The following is a 22,875-nucleotide window of genomic DNA, read 5'->3' on the forward strand; positions in this document are numbered from 1 at the left end:
TGTTCATATGTACAAGCCAGTGGTTATATACATGGTATAGCTTTATTCTAGTCCCTTCTAATCATTCCTTTGAGAAAGACCCTTCTAATTATTTATTTGAGAAAAACCCTCATTATTTTAATGATAATCATTCATTCAAGAAAAAGACTCATTATTTTAATGAAGCAAAGATGGAGATTGAATTTTATCCATATTTAAAAAAATATAAATTGATGGTTGGTATGCATATTTCATTTTATTCTATTCTGCCATGGCCTTGGGTGCATGCCCATGTTGGGTTGCTATGGCCTAGGCATCGTGCACAAACGCATGCCATGGCCTTTGGCTGCATGCCCATGTTGGGTTGTCATGGCCTAGGTAGTGTGCATGCATGTATGCCATGGCTTTTGGCTGTGTGCCAACGTTGGATTGCCATGGCCTAAACAACTGCACACAAGCATGCCTATGGGCACGCTAGCATGCCCAAATAACCTCCTTTGGGCGTGCTACACATTTATGATTTATTTGTTCCATTCTTTCATAAACTCCATTTTGTTCCATTTGTTTTTTATAAATTGAATCATTTTCATTGATCAATTGCTAATAAAGACTTAAAAATCAATAGTGGGTGAATTGGTTTATAAGTGAAGTATGAAACTAACTCTTCTATTTTCTATTGTAACTATGTAATGAATATGAATATTGTCAACAATAGGTGTTCAAAATTCACCGATCATATACATTACCACATCAGTTTATAAGTAGTATGTAATAAAATTTGTAATAACTTTAGTATTTTTCTTATAATAAAGTCTTATTGAGTTGAAATGTATCAAATTTTTTATTTTATTTTGTTTTGTTAATACAGAATAGACATTTGTTTTATTATAAACATTTGAATTTTAGTTTATTCTTTATTTTGAAATGGCCCGAACAAAATTTTATTTATGTTTGGGTCCCCAAAGAGGCAAAGATCAAATCCTGATTTTTGTCCCTACTGTGATGAAAGGCAAAGAGTACTTAAGCAGGGAACACATGTAGTGGCAAACAAAAGCAGACTCAACCAAACCTACTACAAAAAGGAGTGGAATAATTAATAATTTTTTAAGTAGCCTTTAATATCATTGGAGCACTAAAAAAAAAAAATTCTTAAAGGTAAAAGAATCTAAACAAGGAAGTAAGAAATATTGGCTTTACAAGGGGTAATGTCAATCTAAGAATTGAATCTTTCTTCTGTAAAATTGAAGAGATAATTTCTATGTTACAGCCCCACCTATGAGATGTAAGAACTCTTTTGTTCATAAGAACTGGGGATGGAGGGGGAATTTGCAGAGGAATGGTGTGAGGGGGTTGTATGTAGTAAGTTAGACAACGTTTGAAAGATTTAAGAAAACTAGCATCTCGAGTTTTAGAAACTCGAGATCCAATTAAAAAACAAGTTTTAGAAACTCACTTTGCACTTGCTGTGAATTGCTGACTGGGCTTGAAGTGCCACATAGATCTCAAGTCTATAAGACTCGAGTTCTTAAAAAATAAAAACCAAAACCAAGTCTTACAAACTCGATGTTAGACTTCTTTACACAAAACCTGAAGAATGCAGCAAGAACAGAGACGAAGAGACTTGAAGAACGCAGCGATCTGATGATGAAGAACAAGAACCCACGGAAGAATAGGATGAAGAAGAACACAACAGAGCTTCGCCGTCGCTGCCTCCGTCACTCCTGGGTTAGGGAGATTTGGGTTCATGTAGGTGTTTCTGATTTGGGATTTCTGATTTGTTGTTCAGATTTGTTGTCCCTTCGTGTCTGTTATGGGGTGTGAAATGTCTTTATGGAACTCGAGTCTTTAAAACTCGAGTTCCACCTAGGAAATCGAGTTTTAAAAACTCGAGTTCTATGTGGATTTTTCCTCCACCTCAGCTACCACCACATGCAAATCAAGAATTAAAAACTTGAGTTTTATATTGGAACTTGAGTTTTAGACACTTGAGATATTAGTTTTCAACATTCTTTTGCAACGTGACAACTAACTAATTTTTTTAATATTTATTGTTATTTAGAAAAAAAATTCGGGGATGGTTAACTGAAAGAATTTTATAAAGAAATATAATTACAGAAGATGAGTATTTATGCGTTAAATTCTGTCGCAAAAATATAGCGGAAATAACAATTTCAGGACTTGATATTGTTTTGAAACTAATAACCCAAAATTTTAAGTTTATTTCTAATCAAATTGCATTCCAAAATTTGCTACTGTTATATGATTTTCATGATTCTAATTATGATGAATATTAAAAATGATAATCACCACTTGTGCTGTGCAGGGAGGAGTTGTGGAAGTTGCCAAAGAAAAGATCAACGAGGCTATAGCCAATCACTTTGACATCAACACCCTTTCAGGGTCTCTAAACCCAATATGTGTTGCGGACTTGGGTTGTTCTACTAGACCTAATACTTTCTTCTCAGTAAAAAACATAATAGAAGCCATAGAACTCAAATACATATCGAAAGGAGAAAATACTGAAACCCCAAAATTTATGGAGTTCTTCAATGACCAATTCTCCAATGATTTCAACACTCTCTTCATCTCCCTCCCTCTCAATAGGCAATACTTTGCAGCTGGGGTACCAGGTTCTTTCTACGGCCGCTTGTTTCCCAAGGCATCTCTTCATTTTATTCATTCCTCTTATGCACTACAGTGACTGTCAAATGTCCCAAAAGAAGTTATGGATGAAGGGTCACCTGCTTGGAATAAAGGAAGGATTTTCTACACAAATGCACCAAAGGAAGTTGAGGAGGCCCATGCAACTCAATTTGCCAAGGACATGGAGTCCTTCCTAATTGCTAGAGCACAAGAGCTTGTGATTGGAGGGCTACTAGCACTTTTCATTCCTGCCGTCCCTGATAACATGAGCAAATCTGACATATTTGGTGGTTCGGAGTTGGACCTTCTAGGATCTTGCCTAATGGATATGGCCAAAGCTGTAAGTAAACAATGTCATTACACGTTGTGATTAAAGTAATGTCGTTTTTACTTTGATTCACTAATGACATTACTTTTATTTTGCACCAATCATAACAAATCATGCTTAATTGTGAAAAATAGTACATCTTGATTTAAAATTCTACTTGTTTAGTGCGCAAAATTTGTGAATGGTTGTAATTAATCCTTTGTTGGGAAATTCTAACCAAGGTATAACTTTCAATAATTTGAAACAAGAAACAAAAAATTGGGGTTAATTACAATCATTCATATGAAACTCCAAAAAGTTACAATCAACATCCTAATTAGAAATTAATTTATAATGTCAAGTCTACCATTCAAATTAGTATATAAATTAATAAAAGCAATGGCCATTTATCCATCCTACAAATTTCTACAATCAACATCTTGATTTCACAATAATCTATCCCGAATCTAAAACACTAATTTGGATGAAGAAGGACATTGCAAATTAATCTCAATCAAATGAGTTGATTTAAAATTCTATTGTTTAGGCATGCCTGTCCATATTCAACCAAATGAGTTGATTTAAAATTCTATTGTATGAATATGGGCATGCCTGTCCATATTCATACAAAAATTCCCAACTATCCTTAGAATTACAAACTCCTAAGAATTTAAAATATATGTATATAATTGAATATATATATATATATATATATATATTGTCTTGGTGTATGCTCTTTGCAAATGATATAGTTTCAGTGGATGAAAGTTGAAACTAGAAGTAGAGTTAATGCCAAGTTAGAAATTTGACGAGACGCTCTAGAATCTAAAGGCTTTTAATTAAGTATTGCAACAACTTTTGATATCTTGGATTAATAATTTATAAAGATGGAGAGATTGAAAAGGATGTGAATCATAGGATAAAATTAGGGTAGATGAAGTGGAGAAGCGGATCAAGAGTATTGTTCAATCATAGAATACCTATTAAGGCTTTGTTGTTGTTGTATATATCACGGAATCTTATTGACCTAACAATCTTTAAAACTAGTTAAATGATTAAATTTACTAGAAGATCCTGATTTTGAACTTGTTTACACTCTACCTCCCAGTTTTTTAAATCTCACATATTAACAATTGTTAATTTATTCACAAAAATAACAAAATGCATAGATATATAGTAAAAGAAAGAAACAACAAAAAGAGTACTTGAAAACAGGCCAAAGCAAGCCAGATTTCTCGTGGACCCAAAGATGAGGATCTTCGAAAACCGAAGCGTTTTTTCCTTCGCTTATAGTTACACCTTCTTCAATCCACTCCTCATCCAGAGTGACCAAACTATTTAGAGGTTGAGTTTGGTGGAGCTGAGACTGGTGAATTGCAAGTGCAAACAGAGCTGCTGCAGCGTATCGCTGTGAAGGCGTCAATACCGAAATCTCCATTTCCATGACTCTTCAATAATATTGAAACCCTAATCAACCATTAATCTGTTTCGATTTGAACTTCAGAGTTAGAATGTGAATATCACAGTATTTAATAGTGAAAATTGGAAGCAAGTGACTGATTCAAATATATGTACTTAAAGAGAAATTATAAGATGCACATGGTGGACAAGTGATATGGTCCATCATTCCACTAAAAAACTTCCACTTATTTAAAATTGTTAGTTAGAAAATTTTTTTTAATAGAAATTAATTACTGATTCAGCAATTTTAAACAAGTGGAAGTTTTTTAGTGGAATGGTGGACAAATGACGTGGTCTACCAGAGAACTCTATAATTTCTCGTACTTAACCGAACCGCCTTTTACTTTTTCAAAATCGCATTTGCACCAACTTCGTTGAATGAGTGAATTATGAAATGGGAGTGGCTATTTATCTGTGCGCACGCGGGAGCTTTGACACGTGACATCACGTGATGTAACTTCCTATGTGGGAAACGAAAATCTTCTATACACCTGGAGTCGGCGTGGCATCCTTCAATTTTGCATTACACTTGTTTACCATTTCATTAAAAGACTCTCACCTATTTAAAATTACTGAGTCAAAGATTTTTTCAAACATAAACTAACTATTAATTTAGCAATTTTAATTAAGTGAGAATTTTTTATTGGAATGAGTTCCTTTGCTTAATCGATGGGACACTTTCAAGAAGACACGTCTTGGCTGCAAGTTGATGACAATATTAATCGCAATAAATGTGATTGAAGGTAGGTGAGAAATAATAAATGTTTATGTAAGGTTTGGAAGTTTTTACAATTGGCCTGATGATTTGGAAGTTTTTTTTTTCTAAGGTTTGAGAAGCCCAAGCTCGAGGATTGCAATTATAAACAAAAAGTCACCCCCCCCACCCCCCGCCCTCCTCCCAAAAACCCCCCTTTTTGTTTGTCTCTTTGCACAACAACTCATCGGCTTAGATTCAATTTACTTATATAACTTATAGTAAATGTGAAGTTTGTTAAGGCTTGATATTGTATATATAAGCTATCGAGCTGAATCACGCTAATATTTATTTTAGGTCTCAATTTCACTCTCACATTCTTAATCACATAAAAATTATAATATGGTATCAAAGACAATCCTCACAAGGGTATATGATAATGAAACCCTTGAACCAATTGTTGAACAATCACAACCAATGTCATTATTCCAATTATGGGTGTCACTATCATTCAGCCACCCACAACACTTTCATTTGCTGATTTCATCATTATGGTCACCGGTACAACCATTAGTTGACCATAATAACCATCCTCCAATTGATTGTCACCGGTCAATACCACAAAGTGTCATCAACATCTATTTTACACATTACATTCCACATTTTGCATTTCAAACTCAAGTTGTCTTTACGCTTACATGGGCACTTTGAGTTTGAGGGGGATAAAAAATATCAATTTATATTCAATATACTTATATGACTTTATACAACTTGTATTTTTGTAGTACATGTAATACATATTATAACTTGTACAAAGTCTTATGGTTAGTTTACAATTAGCTTATGATCCAATGTAGTCTCTAACCATATCCCTAATATGTCATGAATTTAGGCTGTTAGGTTAAACCATAATAGTTAGTTATCATACAAGTATTGTGTAAAATTTATTATAAGGTCAACTAGCTTAGAAATAAAGTAAAGTTTACGTTTGGAAGTGTATTTGGGTTCAGACCGACTACCTATATATATATATATCATGTTTTTATATTTAGCTTTAAACACTCCGTTGTAGTCTAGTTGGTTAGGATGCTCGTCTCTCATCCGAGAGACTTGGGTTCAAGAATCAAGACCCGACAGTGGAAACCTTTTTTATTTCTTTATCTTCTTAACAAAACGACAATTTTTAATTTTTTTTTTTTTTAAGAAAACGACAGTCATTTTAATTTACTCTTTAGACAGATCAACAGCTAGGGTTTATTCAATTCATTCTCAATCTCACCCAGCTGCTTTCAATTTACGTTGTGCTTTATTTGTTTTGACGTAAAATATTTGTAAGAAAATATTCTCTCATAAATTAATTAAATATTTTTAATCAGCTAAATCAACTCAAGCAAATTTGTGTAAAATATATTTTACATTTAAAATTTTGATAATATTTTACAATTTCTCTTTAACTCTCACCCGACAACTCTCAAGCTATCTATTCTCTCCCTTTCCCGCTATCTCTTCTCTCTCTCTCAATTTTCTCTCCTTCTCAACCTAAACCTTCTCTCCCAAAACCTGGTGGCGCCACCCACTGACCAGCGCAACCCAACAGCGGCGCCACCCACCTACCGGAGCCACTCACCGACCAGTGCTACCCACCAGCAGCACCACCCATCGACGACCGCTGCCTCTTTTGTGGTGCCGATCGGTGATAAGGTTTGTAGTGGGGTGGATCGTCGTCAGATCTGAGTGCCAGTGTCCCTCTCGGTGGTGGGGTGGGTCGTCAGTGATGGGTTTTAGTGGGCTGGGTCATTGGTGTTGGATTTTGGTGGGCTGGGTTTGGTGTTTTCAGGTTTGGTTTTGAGGTTGGTGGCCGGAACGACTACTATAGTTGTGGTGGTTCGTGGGTTTTGATGGTGGCTGAATAAGAGTGTGTTTCATTGATCTTTGATTTTGGAATTTTTGTTTACATTTGGGATTGTTGCTTCCTGTTGGTGGTTGTTGTTGTGGTGGTGTGTAGTCACTAGATTTTGGTGGCGGCAGGGCGGTGGTGGCTTTTTTTTTTCCCAGGTGGTCAGTAGTGGTGGTGTGCTTGTATTTGGAGGCAGGTGGCTATTTACATTTTCAAAGGTCTAATCTTGCCAAACCCTTGAAAATGTTTTCAATGAAAATATTTTACATGTAAAATATTTTACATCGAAACAATCAGAGATTTCACTTAAAAAAAAAAATGGGCAGGAAAAAGAAATTCATCGACAAAAAGAAATCCGCAACGTTCCAATTAATCGCCCGCGACTCGTCCGATCCCATTTACGACGACTCACCTGGTAATGACCGAGTCTTCGTCCGCATCGACAATAACCCTGTCTCCGTCTTTGCCGGCTCCGGCGAGTACGAAGACGAAGGCGAAGGTGATTCCGATTCGATATTCGCGGATGCGCCAGAGGATAACAATGATAACGAGGCCGATGATCGGGTTTTCGGGACTCCGGCGGCGGGGCCGGCGAGGAAACCGTTGCTGGAGAACGTGAGGAAGGAGATTTTGGAGCTAGGGTTTCCGGATGACGGTTACAATTATCTGAAGCACTTGCGGGAGATTAAGAACACTGGTGGTGGCTCCGCGTATTATCAGAATCCGAAGGCGAAGCTTGAGGAGCTTCCTCGGGACGTCAAGGTTGGATTAGGTTTTGTTTTTCTTTCTACTATGTTTGGATGCTGAGAAATTTTTTTTGGAATAAGCTTGATGTGAATGTGTGTTGTTGTTTTGTTTAGGCATATGATGCTTCGAGAGTACGGATTTCTGAAGGGGATGCTGATTCCAATGAAAAATCGATTTTCAGTGTTGCCTCTAAGACCGTCGGTGTGAGGCTTCAGAAAGCTGTTGATCCTGAAGTTGCTGCATTGCTTGATGATAGTGATTTGTTGCGGTTTGCTTCCGATGATGAGGACTTGGAAGAGGATTTTGTTGTTCAGGCAAACTTTGCGGAAGAAGGAGAAGAGGATGAGGATGAAGAGGTGGATAACAGATTGAATATAGTTGAGGAAAAACCCGAAAATGAGGTTGATAAAGCCGGTGCTTCGGGCCAACAAGAAGTTGTGGGTAGCCTTGTGTTTCAGAATGGAGTTGGAAATCAGCTGGTGAAAGAAGGAGATGAAATTGTTGGCGACAAGCCCCGGGCCCCTCGTCTTTTGGATGAGCAATTTGATCTAGTGAGTTTCTTTTCCTGTTTTTCATTGTAATTTTTACTTTTTCTTGTTTTGTTCTTTATTTTTCTAGATGATTGCATATTTGGGTCGTGTTAAAATGTTGAATTTCTCATTTGTTATATTAGACTTGAGGATGCATGATCAGTGTAAGCTAAGTCTAAAACTAAGTTTGCCAAAGAAGAGATAAATAGTAGTGCGCACAATACATATGACATACTAAAACAAGATGGTCCAATATGTATATTGAATAAAAGGAAAAACTGAAGAAGATGGTACAATAAGATAGCATAACACATATCATAAACCGCTCTGATCATTTGATCCATTGCTCGACCCAATGGCATTCCAATTGTGACGTCTTCTCGATAATGGACTTTATGTATCACATGGTACAATTAAGAAGCCCTTCCATGTAGCCCCAGGAAAAAAACAGTATCAAAATTAACTATTTAAGTTTCCCAACCCTAAAAGATAGTTTCTAGGCTCAATTCACTAAATGCCAGTTGGATCACTTTATTTCTGGACGCATTCCAATGTGCTATGTTGTTTTAATTCCTATTCTTTCCTCTGATTTATAAAATTGTTTGTTTTCTAAATTTCTCTGTAAGCACATTGTTATAAATCTATGTTTGGAACTTCTTTTTGGCTTTTCTACATAATTCTTCTCATCAACAACTTGAAAGTTTAAATTTTCTTTAGCCTTAGATTGTAAAGCATTTAATAACATAGTGATTCCTGATTCTGATTGTCTGAGGTGGTGCGCATACATTATGTGACTTTGCTGATAATATTGATGGGACTACAACTAGTCATATTGTACGTTCAAAGTCTTTTGGGTGTGTGCTAATTCATTGCATAATTTCAAATATTAACGTCTTGTGCCTAATAGTTCTTCAATAGAAAACAAGAAAAGAAGCAATCGATTCCCAAAAAAAAAAAAAATTCTGTTTAAGGTTTAGCTTTAATCTATAAGGAAGAAGGTGCTAAAAAAATTGATAAGTATATTTGCAGGTCATCTTAGATAGATATATAACAGTTTGTCTGTGTGCGTGTTGAGAGGAGTTGAGGAAGGTGGATGAGCTGATGCTGAGTCATTTGAGGCAGTTCACATATAGTTTGGGAGCTGAGCCCAATTCGTTGGTGTTAGAAATCATGCACTCCCTTTAAGTGTGTTTGCACCTTGATTATTATGTGAGTTAGATGACATCCGTGCAGATAATTTGCTTCCTAGGGGATTTGAAGCTTTATCATATCACTAGCTCATTTATGTTATTTCATACATGGGTTCCAACTGATGGAAATCAAGATCAATTGATTGAGAACTTGAACTAGAATTGCATTAAAATTAAGAATTAAAGCTGGAATTACAGAGAAACTGGAGAAACAAACTACAAGTTGGTGAAACGCCTCCGTATACTCCTCTACACTTCCCTCTTGCTTAAAGTTGTGTAGGTATTTGTAGAGTGATTGGGTGTAGTTGAAAGGAAGAAATTGCTCACGGAGCTTTTTCTTCATCTTCTCCCAACTCTTGATCTTGACTTTACAACTTCTTTGGCGAGAAATTTGCAATTGTTCCCACCAAGCAGAAGCTCTCCCTTTTAGGCGAATAGCGACTAGCTTCACTTTCTTTTCATCTAGAACTTCATAATAATCGAACACCCTTTCAACGGTGTTAAGCCAATCTACAAAGTCTTCCGGTTTGAGACTCCCTTGAAATTCTGAAATTTCAACCTTGAAGTTGTAGTCAAGCCTTGGCTCATTTCTTTCCACATAAGGCCTACCCCTTGGAGGAGCTCCCAAAGGGTTCTCAAAATGAGAATGAGAGTCATCGGACACATCGGTAATCTCATGAGGAGGCTGCATACACTGCACCACCTCCACAAGTGCCGCAATTTGTCTCCTTAATTCAGCAATCATGTCTTCTCTCTCTATGTTTTGATTCTGTCCAACATTTCTTCCCACTGGAGGGTTGGCTTCAACTCCTTCCCCAACATTCATTTGATTCCCCCTTATTCCGCCTATCCTTCCTCTCCTTCCTTGAGCCATTAGAAGCTTCACAATCTTTGAAAAAAATTGTAAATAGAAGTTACAACACAAGTGATCAAATCTGTGATATTTGCAACAACCACAGATTTGATTGTCACAAGGAACCTAGATCTAAATTCTAGGATCTTGAATGAAGGGAGAAAAAAAAGAAACACAAGGAAATCTAGGGCTCAAATGATCAAAGTGGTAGGGAAAAAAGAGGACCAAATCTATGCTCTGATACCAAATGATGGAAATCAAGATCAGTTGATTAAGAACTTGAACTAGAATTGCATTAAAATTAAGAATTGAAGCTGGAATTACCGAGAAACTGGAGAAACAAGTTTCTGTCCAGGTCTGAAACTGAATTATATTCACATCAAAAACTGATTTTACTCTTAAATAGCTAGCCTATTTATAATCTTTAACTGTTAGGAAATAAAGTAGCTAATAGTTACATAGGTCAAAGCTGTAATTAATGAGGATACATAGCAGATATGAGAAGTCAAAATAAGGGGCTGCTGGCAGTCCTAAGAGGCCAGAAAGGTTGGCTGGCTGGTTGTCAGTCCTAAGGATAGAGGGTGGCTGCATCATTATGTATGTTCTTGGATAACTTCGGTGTGAAACAGATGGAAGAGGATAATAAAACTCATTGGTTTTCCCAAATTTTTGGCTATCTTATAAGTCAATAAATTTGTTGCCTCAATGTGCAGTCACTAGGGACAGCATGTCTATTATGTTCAGCCGAAGAAAAATTTTAATTAACTTTTTGGGAGTTATTATCTAGTCCCAAGATAATGGAAGTTTATAAGATTGCTAAGTTTTCTCAAATCCTCTCTCTCTTCTAATATATGAAGCACTAATTTAATCCAATATGTATATATCATTCATGCTAATTGTCCACTCTTCCCTCTCACTTTTCCTACAACATTTTCTAACTTTTTACTTTGAATATATTCCATTTTATCTGATTGTTAGCAATTGCCTTTTTTTTCTTTTCAAATTTCTGATTACTAGCCAATTTTCTTTCATCAAATTATTACCTATTAAATATTGGATTAATTACTATTAGAGCCCGAAGTCCACCTGCTCATTCCTGAAACCTTCACTTATTGATTTCAAATAGCCTTGCCTTGTATTTCTTGACTTTATACTGTAATATTTCATCGATCAGTTCTTGGCAATAGATTTTGTTGATTTTCGGCTGGGTCATAATTGCTATGTTTATAGGAGTGGAGTTAATTGTGGGAAAATGGAGTTGAGTTTTATAGGAATGAGATATTGTGAGTGAAGGTCTTGCTGATATTTGTTTTCATGTTGGATTGGGAGGTCAGTTTTACTGGTTCATGCAGTCAGTTTAAATAAAATTTCAGGCAGCACTGAAGGTGTTGATGGCTCTAATATATATATTATGTTTTTTTCCTTAATTAAATTTTTAATTGATTAGTAGATTGGTTTAGAATTGTTATGGTTTCAATGATGTCTGGTTGTTATTTGACTTATTAGTTATTTCTAACTAGGATGTTGCTAACTAATTGTCATGTGAGCCAAATCTAAGTTTAATATTATAATTTCCTCTTTCTTTCTTACTTATCAAAATAATAAAAAATTATGATTTTCCTCTACCATTCAAAGATGGTGCACAATAAATGTGTAAACCTAATTTGCTGACTTTGTCCAATCCCCTAACATCTTAATTATTCAAAAGAGGATCAGTAAGCCAAATGTTTCTGTCTTGAATGGTTCTTTAAGTAATTTTATGTGCTGTTATAGTGATTTTGTTCTTAGGTTTTAGAATTTTTAGGCAGATTCTTTCCAAATGGTCATGGTGCAACTGGTTTCTTTGTTTTGGATCAATAACCAGTTGTTGGTTTGGGATTTAAAAGCTTGTTTACTTAAAAACTAGAGCCCCCCACTCCACTGTTATCTTTACTTTAAATAAAATTTATTTTAGTTCGTTTTCTGATTGGTATGTTACACGCACACAATGGGTCTTGAGCCCATGACCTCACCCTCCACCTGACACTTTTTAGGGGAGGAAGTGCCAATTGAGCTAGATCTCTTTGGTATCTTGCCTTTGATTTAATATTAGGGTCAATTGCTAATATCTCCTAATGTGTCTCAGAGTTTCACATAGTCCCCTGTCATTTCAATTGCTCTCAATTAAGAACAAATTAAGATGCATAAGATGGAAAAAGCTGCATAGAGCTTTGATTGTTGTTGTCTTTCTTTTCGGATTTTGTGGCACTTTTGTGCAATAAGTCTCTATTAACTTGAGAGCGATTTGAACAGTAGGGGGCCATTTAGAATTTTGAGGTGGATATCTGTAACTTGTATTAAGATCATTTAATCATAAGAGTACTCGTAAACTGATTTTATGCCCCAGAACAGTTTTGTTAGTGACAGGGTAGAGGAGGTCTCCTAACTAACACTATGACAATGTATCTATTCCACTGCTTTTGAACATAATTTTTTATATTGACATTAATAAGCAAATGTACAATGAATATAACAATTCCAAACCCAAACATGAGTTGATTGTTCAGACCTATTTTGAACCCTGATTATCTTTCCTTTTCACCATATCCAATACAGAATGAAGCTAGGTATATGTTTTTTACTTGATTCAATTATGAGTATATGTTTTTTAGTTAATTCAATGATATATGGGGAGCTAGGTTAATGTTACATGAGTTTCTTGATGTAGTTTATTTTAAGATTTTCGTTTGACACATTTTATGATAATGCTTTTTTCCTTCTTGTGCTATTCTGTTATTGAGTTGATAATATTCAGTTTTTGTGGTTTCTCATGTTTTTTGGCTTCTTGCCTTCAAGAAACTTCGTTTAATATTAGGGTGAATTGCAAGCATCTCCTAATGACAGTGATGAGGAAATAATCTATACACAGTCAAAAGATGAAATTTTTCATAGGGTACTGATAACCATATTATGTCTCTACATTCCCAAATCTGTATCATATATTGTGTCTCTCTTGTTGCTGTATTTATTCCCTAATGCTTCAGCTTAGTCTGTGGTCCTTCAGCTTTCCTTTGCAAACTCAACAGCTTGCAACTCATGAGGTTAGTTTTTTGTCAACCTATCATAACTTGTGAGCCAAATCTTACTGTCTGCCTATCATAGTAGTAATGGTACAAATGTGCTTCTGATTTTAATGTATTTTTTAATGTATCTAGAGTTAAGTATAAATTTGAAAAGATAGGTAATTTATCCCCAGTTCTACTAGTGTGAGCAAAATTTATATTAAATTTTTAGGCAGCAATGAAAGTGGTGATGGTTCTAATATATCTATATATGGTTTTTACCTTTTGAAGGTGGCCAGATTGCTCTTATTTCTATGAAGAATGTGACTGGGAAAATAATTTACTTGATGACAACTGATGCCAAGGCTCTTCGTGTTTTCTTTCTCTTACCATTTGAATTATGCGTACATAATTTACTTCATTATTGGTCGTTTACTAAACAAAATTCAGTTAAATTGTCAACATGTCTACTCATACTTAACCTATATCCTCTTCTATTCGTAATTGGTGAGAGTATTCCTGGTATGAATACTAAATTGGATGCCATTGATGAAATATATAAATGCTGCAACTTGGTTTAATGGCTTCTGAAATAATAGTAGAAATTAAACTCACCAACCATCGTGGCAACACTTAAAAATTCAACTCTTCTTCTTCAATATTTGAACTTTTTTTTTTTTTTGAAAGAAAACGATAGTTCAATATTCAATATTTGAACTTATCTGCAGTAATTTGCGAAAATTCACTAAAAGCACAATATAATTAAAATTTTTGTGATTGCTGCCATTTGGCTTGGTTCTACTTAACTTTGTGCCTCTGCAAATTATCACAAACACTTAAATAGTTGCTAAAAGTATAGTAATTAAATTTTTATCTGATTGTTAGCAATTGCCTTTTTTTTCTTTTCAAATTTCTGATTACTAGCCAATTTTCTTTCATCAAATTATTACCTATTAAATATTGGATTAATTACTATTAGAGCCCGAAGTCCACCTGCTCATTCCTGAAACCTTCACTTATTGATTTCAAATAGCCTTGCCTTGTATTTCTTGACTTTATACTGTAATATTTCATCGATCAGTTCTTGGCAATAGATTTTGTTGATTTTCGGCTGGGTCATAATTGCTATGTTTATAGGAGTGGAGTTAATTGTGGGAAAATGGAGTTGAGTTTTATAGGAATGAGATATTGTGAGTGAAGGTCTTGCTGATATTTGTTTTCATGTTGGATTGGGAGGTCAGTTTTACTGGTTCATGCAGTCAGTTTAAATAAAATTTCAGGCAGCACTGAAGGTGTTGATGGCTCTAATATATATATTTTTTGGCCATCTTATAAGCCAATAAATTTGTTGTCTCAATGTGCAGTCACTTGGGACAACATGTCTATTATGTGCAGCAGAAGGAAAATTTTAATTAATTTAGGGAGTTTTTATCTAGTCCCAAGATAATGGAAGTTTATAAGTTTGCTAAGTTTTCTCAAATCCTCTTTTCTCTTCTAATAGATGAAATACTAATTTAATCCCATAAGAATATATCATTCATGCGAATTGCCCACTCTTCCCTCCTACTTTCCCTACGACATTTTCTAATTTTTTACTTAGAATATATTCCATCTTGATATTCTGATATCATTGTATCAATGTTGTAAGCCGCAGGTAGCACTTGGTTCCAATGCAATTGTTTCATTGAATTTGTGAGTTCTTTGATTCTCATCTGCCTCTCATTTGATTTCCTTATTTCACAAACCTTTTATGAATCCTTTCTTGTCGGTTCTTTTTCTTACTTTCAATTTAGTTTGCTATTTACTAAATTTGTTGTTCATATACTTCTCAAATTTTGGTTATCCTTCATTTCCAAAATAGTGGTCATGTACTACAGCAAAGAGTGGTCCAGGATTCACCATGTTCCAAATTTTAAGAAAAACTTTTGGCTCCTATTCTAAGCTAGTGCAAAATAATCTAAAATTGGTATATTCTCTCAAATGTCCTTTTTTCTATCTTTTTGCTTTGGAATAAACTATACCATATTTCTTGTTCACTTATTTTATTGTAATTTTGCTTTTATATTGTTCAAACTTGTATTTGCTGTATAGTGCATGTAGACCTTCAAATTTTTGTTTCATTCAATCCAGAAGATGAAATATTTCTTAGGGTACTGATAACCATATTATGTGTCTACATGCCCAAATCTGTATCATATATTCTGTTTCTCACTTGTTGCTGTGTTTATTCCTAAATTCTTCAGCTTAGCCTGTTGTCCATCAGCTTTCCTTTGCAAAGTCAACAGCTTGCAACTCATGAGGATAGTTTTTTGTGAACCTATCATAACTTGTGAGCCAATTCTTGCTGTCAGCCTATTGTAGTAGTAATGGTATGATTGTGCTTCTGATTTTAATGGATTTTATCTTGAACTGTGCATCAACTTTGTTGAAATGTTATGTTCTGTTATGAGATACTAAATTATATGCTTATGAACATGCACATAGTAGTACGCTATTGCAAATCAAAGTTTGTAATTATGAATGTCTTTATTTGAGTTTATCTAATATCTTTAACTTCACTTTTCAACTATTTCATTCTACATAGGGCTCTCTTGCTTGTAAGACCATTGATTATACTTTAAGAAGAATTACTGATTTAATTTCTACATAGGGCTCTCTTCTCTTACAGTTAATTTTTACTGAATTTATTTTTCATTTGTGTTACTAGCTGATTACTAAACAAAAATATCCAGAGACCAGTGTCGGTATAAAAAAATGTTAAGAACGAATGTCGTTATGTCTTTTACATTTTCAGTTAAATTTTTTTATTTTTTTTTGCATAAGTTATCCTCTCTATATTTTATTATTAATATCTAATTGTCATTGCTCTTACAAATTCACACAGTGGCATTAGATATGGACATACATTTTTTTTTGCAAGTAGTCTAATACAAAGTAATATAACAATCCATACTACAAGAAAACACTCTTCACCCAAATGTATATGCTACCGAATTTGATCTTTATTTGCATTAAAGGAGCTGTTATGATGGAGGTAATGATCCTTTTAATTCTAATAATTGTTTCCATAAATTTTATATTTCAATTTATAAAATGAAGGTAAGTCAATTGTTCAAAAAAATGCTGGAATAAGTTTTGTGGCATTTCTTCAATGGTAGGTAGCTTATTTGATTGCCTTTGTGGCCTCGGCAAGCCCTTCTTGCTATATTGGATGTCAATGCCTTTCTGTGTTTAGGTCTCTTGGTTTGCCAAACTCTGTTGTGCTGATTCTTGTATGTTCTTCTTCATTGTCAATGTATAGTTTTGAGAAAAAGACAACATGTTTGTCCTGGTATCTTTTTGTCTTGCTATTCTGCAGTTATGACAATTTCTAAGTACTTTATCTCATTGGAAAATACCTAAACTTAAGGTCATGAATTGTTACCACTCATATGCCTTTTGGAGCTTTGGTCAATATTTTGAGTCTTTTGTTTTTTTCGAGGCAGTCTATTAAGATTAACATTTGCATGCTTCAAACATAAGCTTCCTTTTATCTTCAATAGATAGGGTTTCAAAGGCCATACTCTCTTGTATCTCTAGATATCAATATTCTTTTCCTAAAGTTTAGAGGTTTCATTTTTGAATAAAGATACGAGTTAAAACAATTTGTTGGAGTGATGTAAGGTTGAGATCAAGTTTCTCTTTGGTTTTCTCAGCAATATCCTATTGATTTTTTTTTTTTTCCCTTATTGTTTCTAAAAAATTTTATATTGAACATCGATAACCTTTTTAATTTATGATTATGTCTTAGTCTTTATATCCCATTTACTGTTGTTTATGTCTTATGTCTTTAGGCTTTCACAATTTTTGGTAATGCTCTACTGTACTTTCTTTAAAAAATATGGCATTTGCATCTAAGAGAAATGCGCATGATTTAGTGGTTATAGTAATATTTAACTTGAATGGAAGGTCATTAAAAAAAACTTTAGTAAATTTTGTCATTCCTTCTTTTTTATCAGGCAAATGCAGCTTCTAATGTTTGGATTACATCAGAAATATCGATGTTATAATCAGTTTTTGTTTCTTCTCTCCTTCAATATCTTTGCTGTAATACTAACGTTAGTTTCATTTATTTCATCATAAACATTTATGTTATAGTCAGTTTCTATTTCTTCTCTCCTGTGATACTGATGTTAGTGGAATTATTAATGTCAGCACTTTGTTAAATGTCTTTGTTAAATTTGAAGGTTTTTTTTTTTAAGAAAAAAAGTTTTGTAGTGTTGACAGCAGATTTCAATTTCATAGTCATAATATATTATTTGATGTGTCACAATATGCAATCTTTGGCAAAAATGTTGCTTAGTAGGGGGTTGCCATTCTTTGTCACTTGGAGTTTTAAAAATGGTAGGTGATGTGTTTACTTTAATTTTTTGATTTTCCCCCTTACCTGTTCTCTTATTTGTTAGTGGGAATGAAATTGGGTTTTTGTGTCCAGCTTGGCCCTTTGGTTTACTAATCTATTTAAATTTTGTTCATTTTTCAAGGTTTCTGAGCAAGGTATGATCTTATCAAATTAAAAAAGTTTATGAGGAAGGTATGCTTCTTCAGTTTTCAGTATTAATTTCTGGGTTATAATGTCATTTAATTACTGTTTTATTTGTATATTTAGCTGTTATAGTATCTTTTCTTTTTCTTTTTCTTTTTTGGTTTTCTTTGTTGCATGTTATATTATTTATTTGGAGTTTGATATTAGAATTCATGTTTGTTTTATGAAATTTTAACTTTATATTTGCATTTTTTTATTTCTGGAGCCCAATTGGTTTTATTTCTGGGATGCACGGATATTATTTATTTCTTTTTTTCCCTTAAAAAAACCGCACCATCATCATGGCAGTCTCAATGGATATTGAAAGTTGAATATAAACATTTTAAAGCATAAAATAAAAACTCGGTATACTTTTTTATTATGTTGCACTGTTGCAGCCTTTTATATAATTTTTATTATTTTTTTATATATAATTTTTTCTTAAAAAATCTTGTATACTAGATTTTCAAACATGATATTGTAGCTACTTAATTTTAAAACCTAAACAAAATTTATGTCCAAAATTATTTAAATATGCCTAAAAATAAATACTAATTAATTAAATAATTGTTGTATCCCTGACATATCGTATTCTAAGCATTTGAAAAAATGTTGTATCCCCTTTACTTGTACCTGTATTGTACCAATACCCATATCCGTACCCGTGCATCATAGGTTTATTTTTGCATATAATAAAAGAGTTTAGCAAACCCTGCTCCACTCAAACCAACTCGCACATCCTCTGCTGTCTCTCTCTCTAAAAAAAAAAAAAAAAAAAAAAAAAAAAAAAAATCAAAATCAAAATCAAAATCATGTGCTTTCTTATGATATAAAAGCCATGGAAGGGTTGGGTTTTTGGCTCTCCACTATTCATGGATTCATTGAATTAGTTATATACTTCCATATTTTTGATACTCTTTAGTTTGTTTGTTTATGTTGAAATAAGCATCTTAGCCTAAAGAGAGTTTGATTTGTTATTTTTTTTTTTAAGTGGAAAGTATAAGGTCTTGATTTTGATGAGTTGAATATTAAATTTAATTGGCTAATGAATCAATTTGGGCTTTCAAAACATATATTAGAAGAATGGCAAAGAAAAATTTGGGCTTTCAAAACTTATGTGTTATCTATAAAGAAATCAACAAAAGTCAAGACTATGCTTTTATGTACATTATAGATTATATCTTATTTGGGTCATAATGATTTTTCATTAAGAGGTTTCTTGGACATAGTTACCATGGTTTTGGTTTCAATTATAGCATTTGGTTGTGTTTTTTTCCTTGCCTCTATATACTTTGCTAAATCAATGCAACTGATTGGAGTGGAAGGATTTAATTCCTTGGTTTGCAAGAAAGCACTAGGCATAGGCATATGATGATGGGTAAGATAGCTTGAGTATGTCTGTAGGACCACCTTGCTTGGGAAAATCATCTCCTTGATAAATGAAGTCAATTAGAGATATAGAGAGGCATATGGTTATCTAGTTTCCATATTAACGCATTAGTTAAGGACATTAGTTCTCTCACCACTTATATATGTGATGGTCCGCCTTAATCTCGTAGAGTTTGAAGCTGTGGATTGCTTAAAATGTCTACTTGAGCCTCTTGTTTTTTTTGGGAGTCCATAGGGATTCCCCATGAGGGACTGAAGACACTTACTTGTAATGAGTCAAGCACTTTGTGCTTCGTGGCAAATTAGTGGTGAATCTTCCTTACATCTCGCTAGTGGATGCTATGCATGGGAAAGATTGCAGGTGGTGAAATTAAGTGGATAATGGCATTTTGCATTTCCATTTGGAGGTAATGTATTTTAATGCCTACATCCTTACTTCATGTCCTGATAGAGATGATATGCGTAATGTGAACACTGTATGGGATGGCACCCTAAGCATAGCGGAATGTTGGGATTGAATCTAGAATTACATTGGAAAAGTAAGACAGTCACTTCATATATTCGGTGAGGTGGGGGAATTGATTTATTTATTTAAAATATTGAAGTCAAAAGTTTCTTCTTTAAAAACTAATAACCCCATCATAGTCTAATGTTTTTCATAAATCTTTTAAGCATCCCTAAAAATATGAGAGTGATGCTTTGACCTAGTGGGAGAGTGCCACTAGATGGTGAATGTGATTTCTAGAGTCCTTAGCGGTGTGGTATCTTTTTTGGATTCTCTCATCATTTATGGACTTGTTGAGAATGCTCCGCCAAATGAGTATTGTGCTTTACGCATGCTTGTTATAGGTGGTTAATCATTGTACATACACAAGGTCTTGGTACACAGGTTTGAGTTGTGTGTTAAATTGTTGACAATTGATGTAAATAGTTGTCCTCTCTCATGCATATGATGTTAGGTATGTCATTGTGGCGTGATTTGAATATTAGTGGACAACTCACACGTACACACGTGCACCATGTGGCTAGGAGCAATGGAGTAAAGGTATGTCTTTTGGCTCTGTTTGGCCCACTCACACGAGCAACCACCTTCGATGCACGAGTAGTAAGCAGAGATGAGACATGGTGTTCTTTGGCGCTTGGGAAGCATGCAAAAAAATCTTGACACTTTAAGAGCAAGGAGAGGAATAACACCAACTTATTGGTCGCCTCAAATTGGATTGAGATGAGAGGTCTCCATTATGAAAATGAGACCGTTCATGATTTTTTCTTATGATCATGTAGCCTGGACAAGCCAGATGTGAGACCTCTCAGATGCTATGGGTTAGCAGGCTTATAGAGAACTTGAGTTAGGCACTTTGGTAGTGACTAGACTAAGATCTGTATGGTGTATTGGGTTTAGACATACGCTCTTACTTGAGAGAATTCCACCGTAACATGTATTTCATACATCATGTGCTTATTCGATTGACAATGGAGGTGAGTGAATTAATCCCTGCTTCCTCATTGTATGTCTTATGGGTCATCATGTATGATCCTATTTATGCCCTATGTGACTTTTGACCATGTCACAAGGTAGTGGTTTTAGTATCTGCTACTTTGACATGTTGCCTACAACTATGGATGATGCGGGTTCTAAAGGGGCATTGTTGGCAAAGCGAATGGACCAAAACTAAGTGGCATGATGGAGAAAGGAAGACTATTTGGTACACATCTATGTTCTGTTTGTATTCACTGCCGGCAAATCATGTAGCTCCTTGGATGTTGCAACATAACTGTGGGTACATCATATTAGTGGAGGTTAAGCATAGCTCTGAGTTGTTGAACTCAAGAGGGATGGGAGATGCTTAATCTGATGTGGCCATATGAGTTGGGGTGGGGCATAATGAGATACTTTAGGATGTTGCTACGCTGGTCTTTTCTAATAAGATTTGGTATAGTGCTCCCAATTTTTTTTGCAAGTGTGCTTGATGGTGGCATAGCCTATTAACCAGCATGAACAGAGAAGACAATGGCATGAGAAATGTGTGGTTGAGCCATGCCCACTATATGCGAGTGGGAGACGTCAGAATTTGGACAATCACCCATTAGAGGGCATGACCTTTGACTAGCCACATTTAATGGGATTAATTCCCATGTAACATAGATTACATGAGAATGGGTTACAAAAGGGCATAACCTCTCTCATTTGTTTAATTCACGGAAATCTTCTTCCTCACCATCATTTTATCATGTCTTTGGGTTCTTTCCTATGGTTCTTAGGCTGTGGATATTGTGTGAATTACTCTAGTAGCAAACACTACCATGAGCATGGTTTACAACGTGGGAAATCCCACAAGTTAATAGAAACAATGAAAATAATAATGTAGTCTTATCAAACACACTACACACTTGTTTAGAGGCTTTTTACATTTTATTTTTTTTAATGTCAAAATTTTTTATTCGTCCCAATTCAAAGTTTATGCATTTGCTTAGTGAGGTTTATGCCTCTATCAATAACTGAAATAGTTGAAAGTTGGATGGTCCTAACATTAAAAAAAAATAAACACTTTATAAATTGTATTGCAAACAATGGATTTAGAATACGGTATAAATTGTATTGTTTTGAGTCTTGACAGCAATTTAACAAAAACAAAAGCACAACAAAAGATAAAATCAAATTTTATTACTCGCAATCAAGAATTAAAAAAAAAAAAAATGTAGGCTAACAAGTCATGTAATATCCCTTCAAGGAAAACAGAAGCTTCCGGTGGATTTTCTTCCTCCTAGTAGAAAACCTGCTGCAGAAAAAGTGAAGGATGTGGGTAGCAACAAAGTGGAGCAGCAGAAGAGGAAACCTAATGGTCAGGAATCAAAGGAGGAGAAGAAAGAACGGAAGGTATTTCCTTGCTGCTTGTTTCATCTTATGTGATTTCTTGAATAAACAGTGCCTCAAACATTGAAATATCTATCAATATTGGCTGATATAATAAAATTCGGTCCTTTGCCTGTCTGCAAACTGCCATCACAAAACATGTTTCAGAAGGAAATAAGTTGCAGTCAGTACTTTGTCTATTCAAGCATCTGTTGCTTTAAGAAATCATGTCTGGGTTTACTTTGTTTTGATGGTATATTCTAATTTCTACTCTTTCTACTATAATGGCGTTGGATTTTTCTGCTTGCAGGCTGCTGTAAAGGAGGAACGCCGTGAAGCAAGGTGTGTGAAAAAAGAAATGAAGGAGCTTTATAGGAGCGAAGCACAGCGTGCTCAGAAAGTTGCTGCTGTTGCTTGCCCATCTTCCATACATCTTATGTGAGTGGTAATTGTTGAATTATTGAGTAAATGGAATTGCTGCATCACCTAAGGAAAAGAGAAATAGATAATAACATAAGGTTTGCTAATATTATTTATAAAACATTTATAGAGCTTCTTTCATTCTCATTGACATTACCTATTGTGATTGCTTTATATTATCGGTCCCATTACACTGAGAGAAAAACATGATTCAAGCCTTGAGCCCATGTGCTGTTAGTTCAATTCTTACTTCTTGGGACTTTGACTTGCTCGAAGCCTATGCTAATGCAATTTTTAGATTTTTGA

General features: G+C 34.5%; 2 protein-coding genes and 1 pseudogene across 2 annotated transcripts; all 3 read left to right on the forward strand.

Moving 5' to 3' along the window:
- Nucleotides 1-2,125: 2,125 nt before the first annotated feature.
- Nucleotides 2,126-2,992, forward strand: LOC112019093 (loganic acid O-methyltransferase-like; annotated as a pseudogene).
- Nucleotides 2,993-6,447: 3,455 nt separating this feature from the next.
- LOC112019100 (uncharacterized) lies at nucleotides 6,448-8,395 on the forward strand. Its single transcript, XM_065775737.1, has 2 exons — nucleotides 6,448-7,743; nucleotides 7,842-8,395. Exons 1-2 carry the CDS (start codon nucleotides 7,300-7,302, stop codon nucleotides 8,307-8,309), a joined length of 912 nt encoding a protein of 303 aa, XP_065631809.1. The 5' UTR covers nucleotides 6,448-7,299; the 3' UTR covers nucleotides 8,310-8,395.
- A 12,373-nt stretch (nucleotides 8,396-20,768) lies between these two features.
- Nucleotides 20,769-22,875, forward strand: LOC136068498 (uncharacterized). Its single transcript, XM_065775702.1, has 3 exons — nucleotides 20,769-20,803; nucleotides 21,999-22,173; nucleotides 22,460-22,875. Exons 1-3 carry the CDS (start codon nucleotides 20,769-20,771, stop codon nucleotides 22,589-22,591), a joined length of 342 nt encoding a protein of 113 aa, XP_065631774.1. The 3' UTR covers nucleotides 22,592-22,875.

This window comes from Quercus suber, unplaced genomic scaffold (genome assembly GCF_002906115.3).
Source record: "Quercus suber isolate HL8 unplaced genomic scaffold, Cork oak 2.0 scaffold_118, whole genome shotgun sequence".
In the NCBI taxonomy this organism is placed as follows: Eukaryota; Viridiplantae; Streptophyta; class Magnoliopsida; order Fagales; family Fagaceae; genus Quercus; species Quercus suber.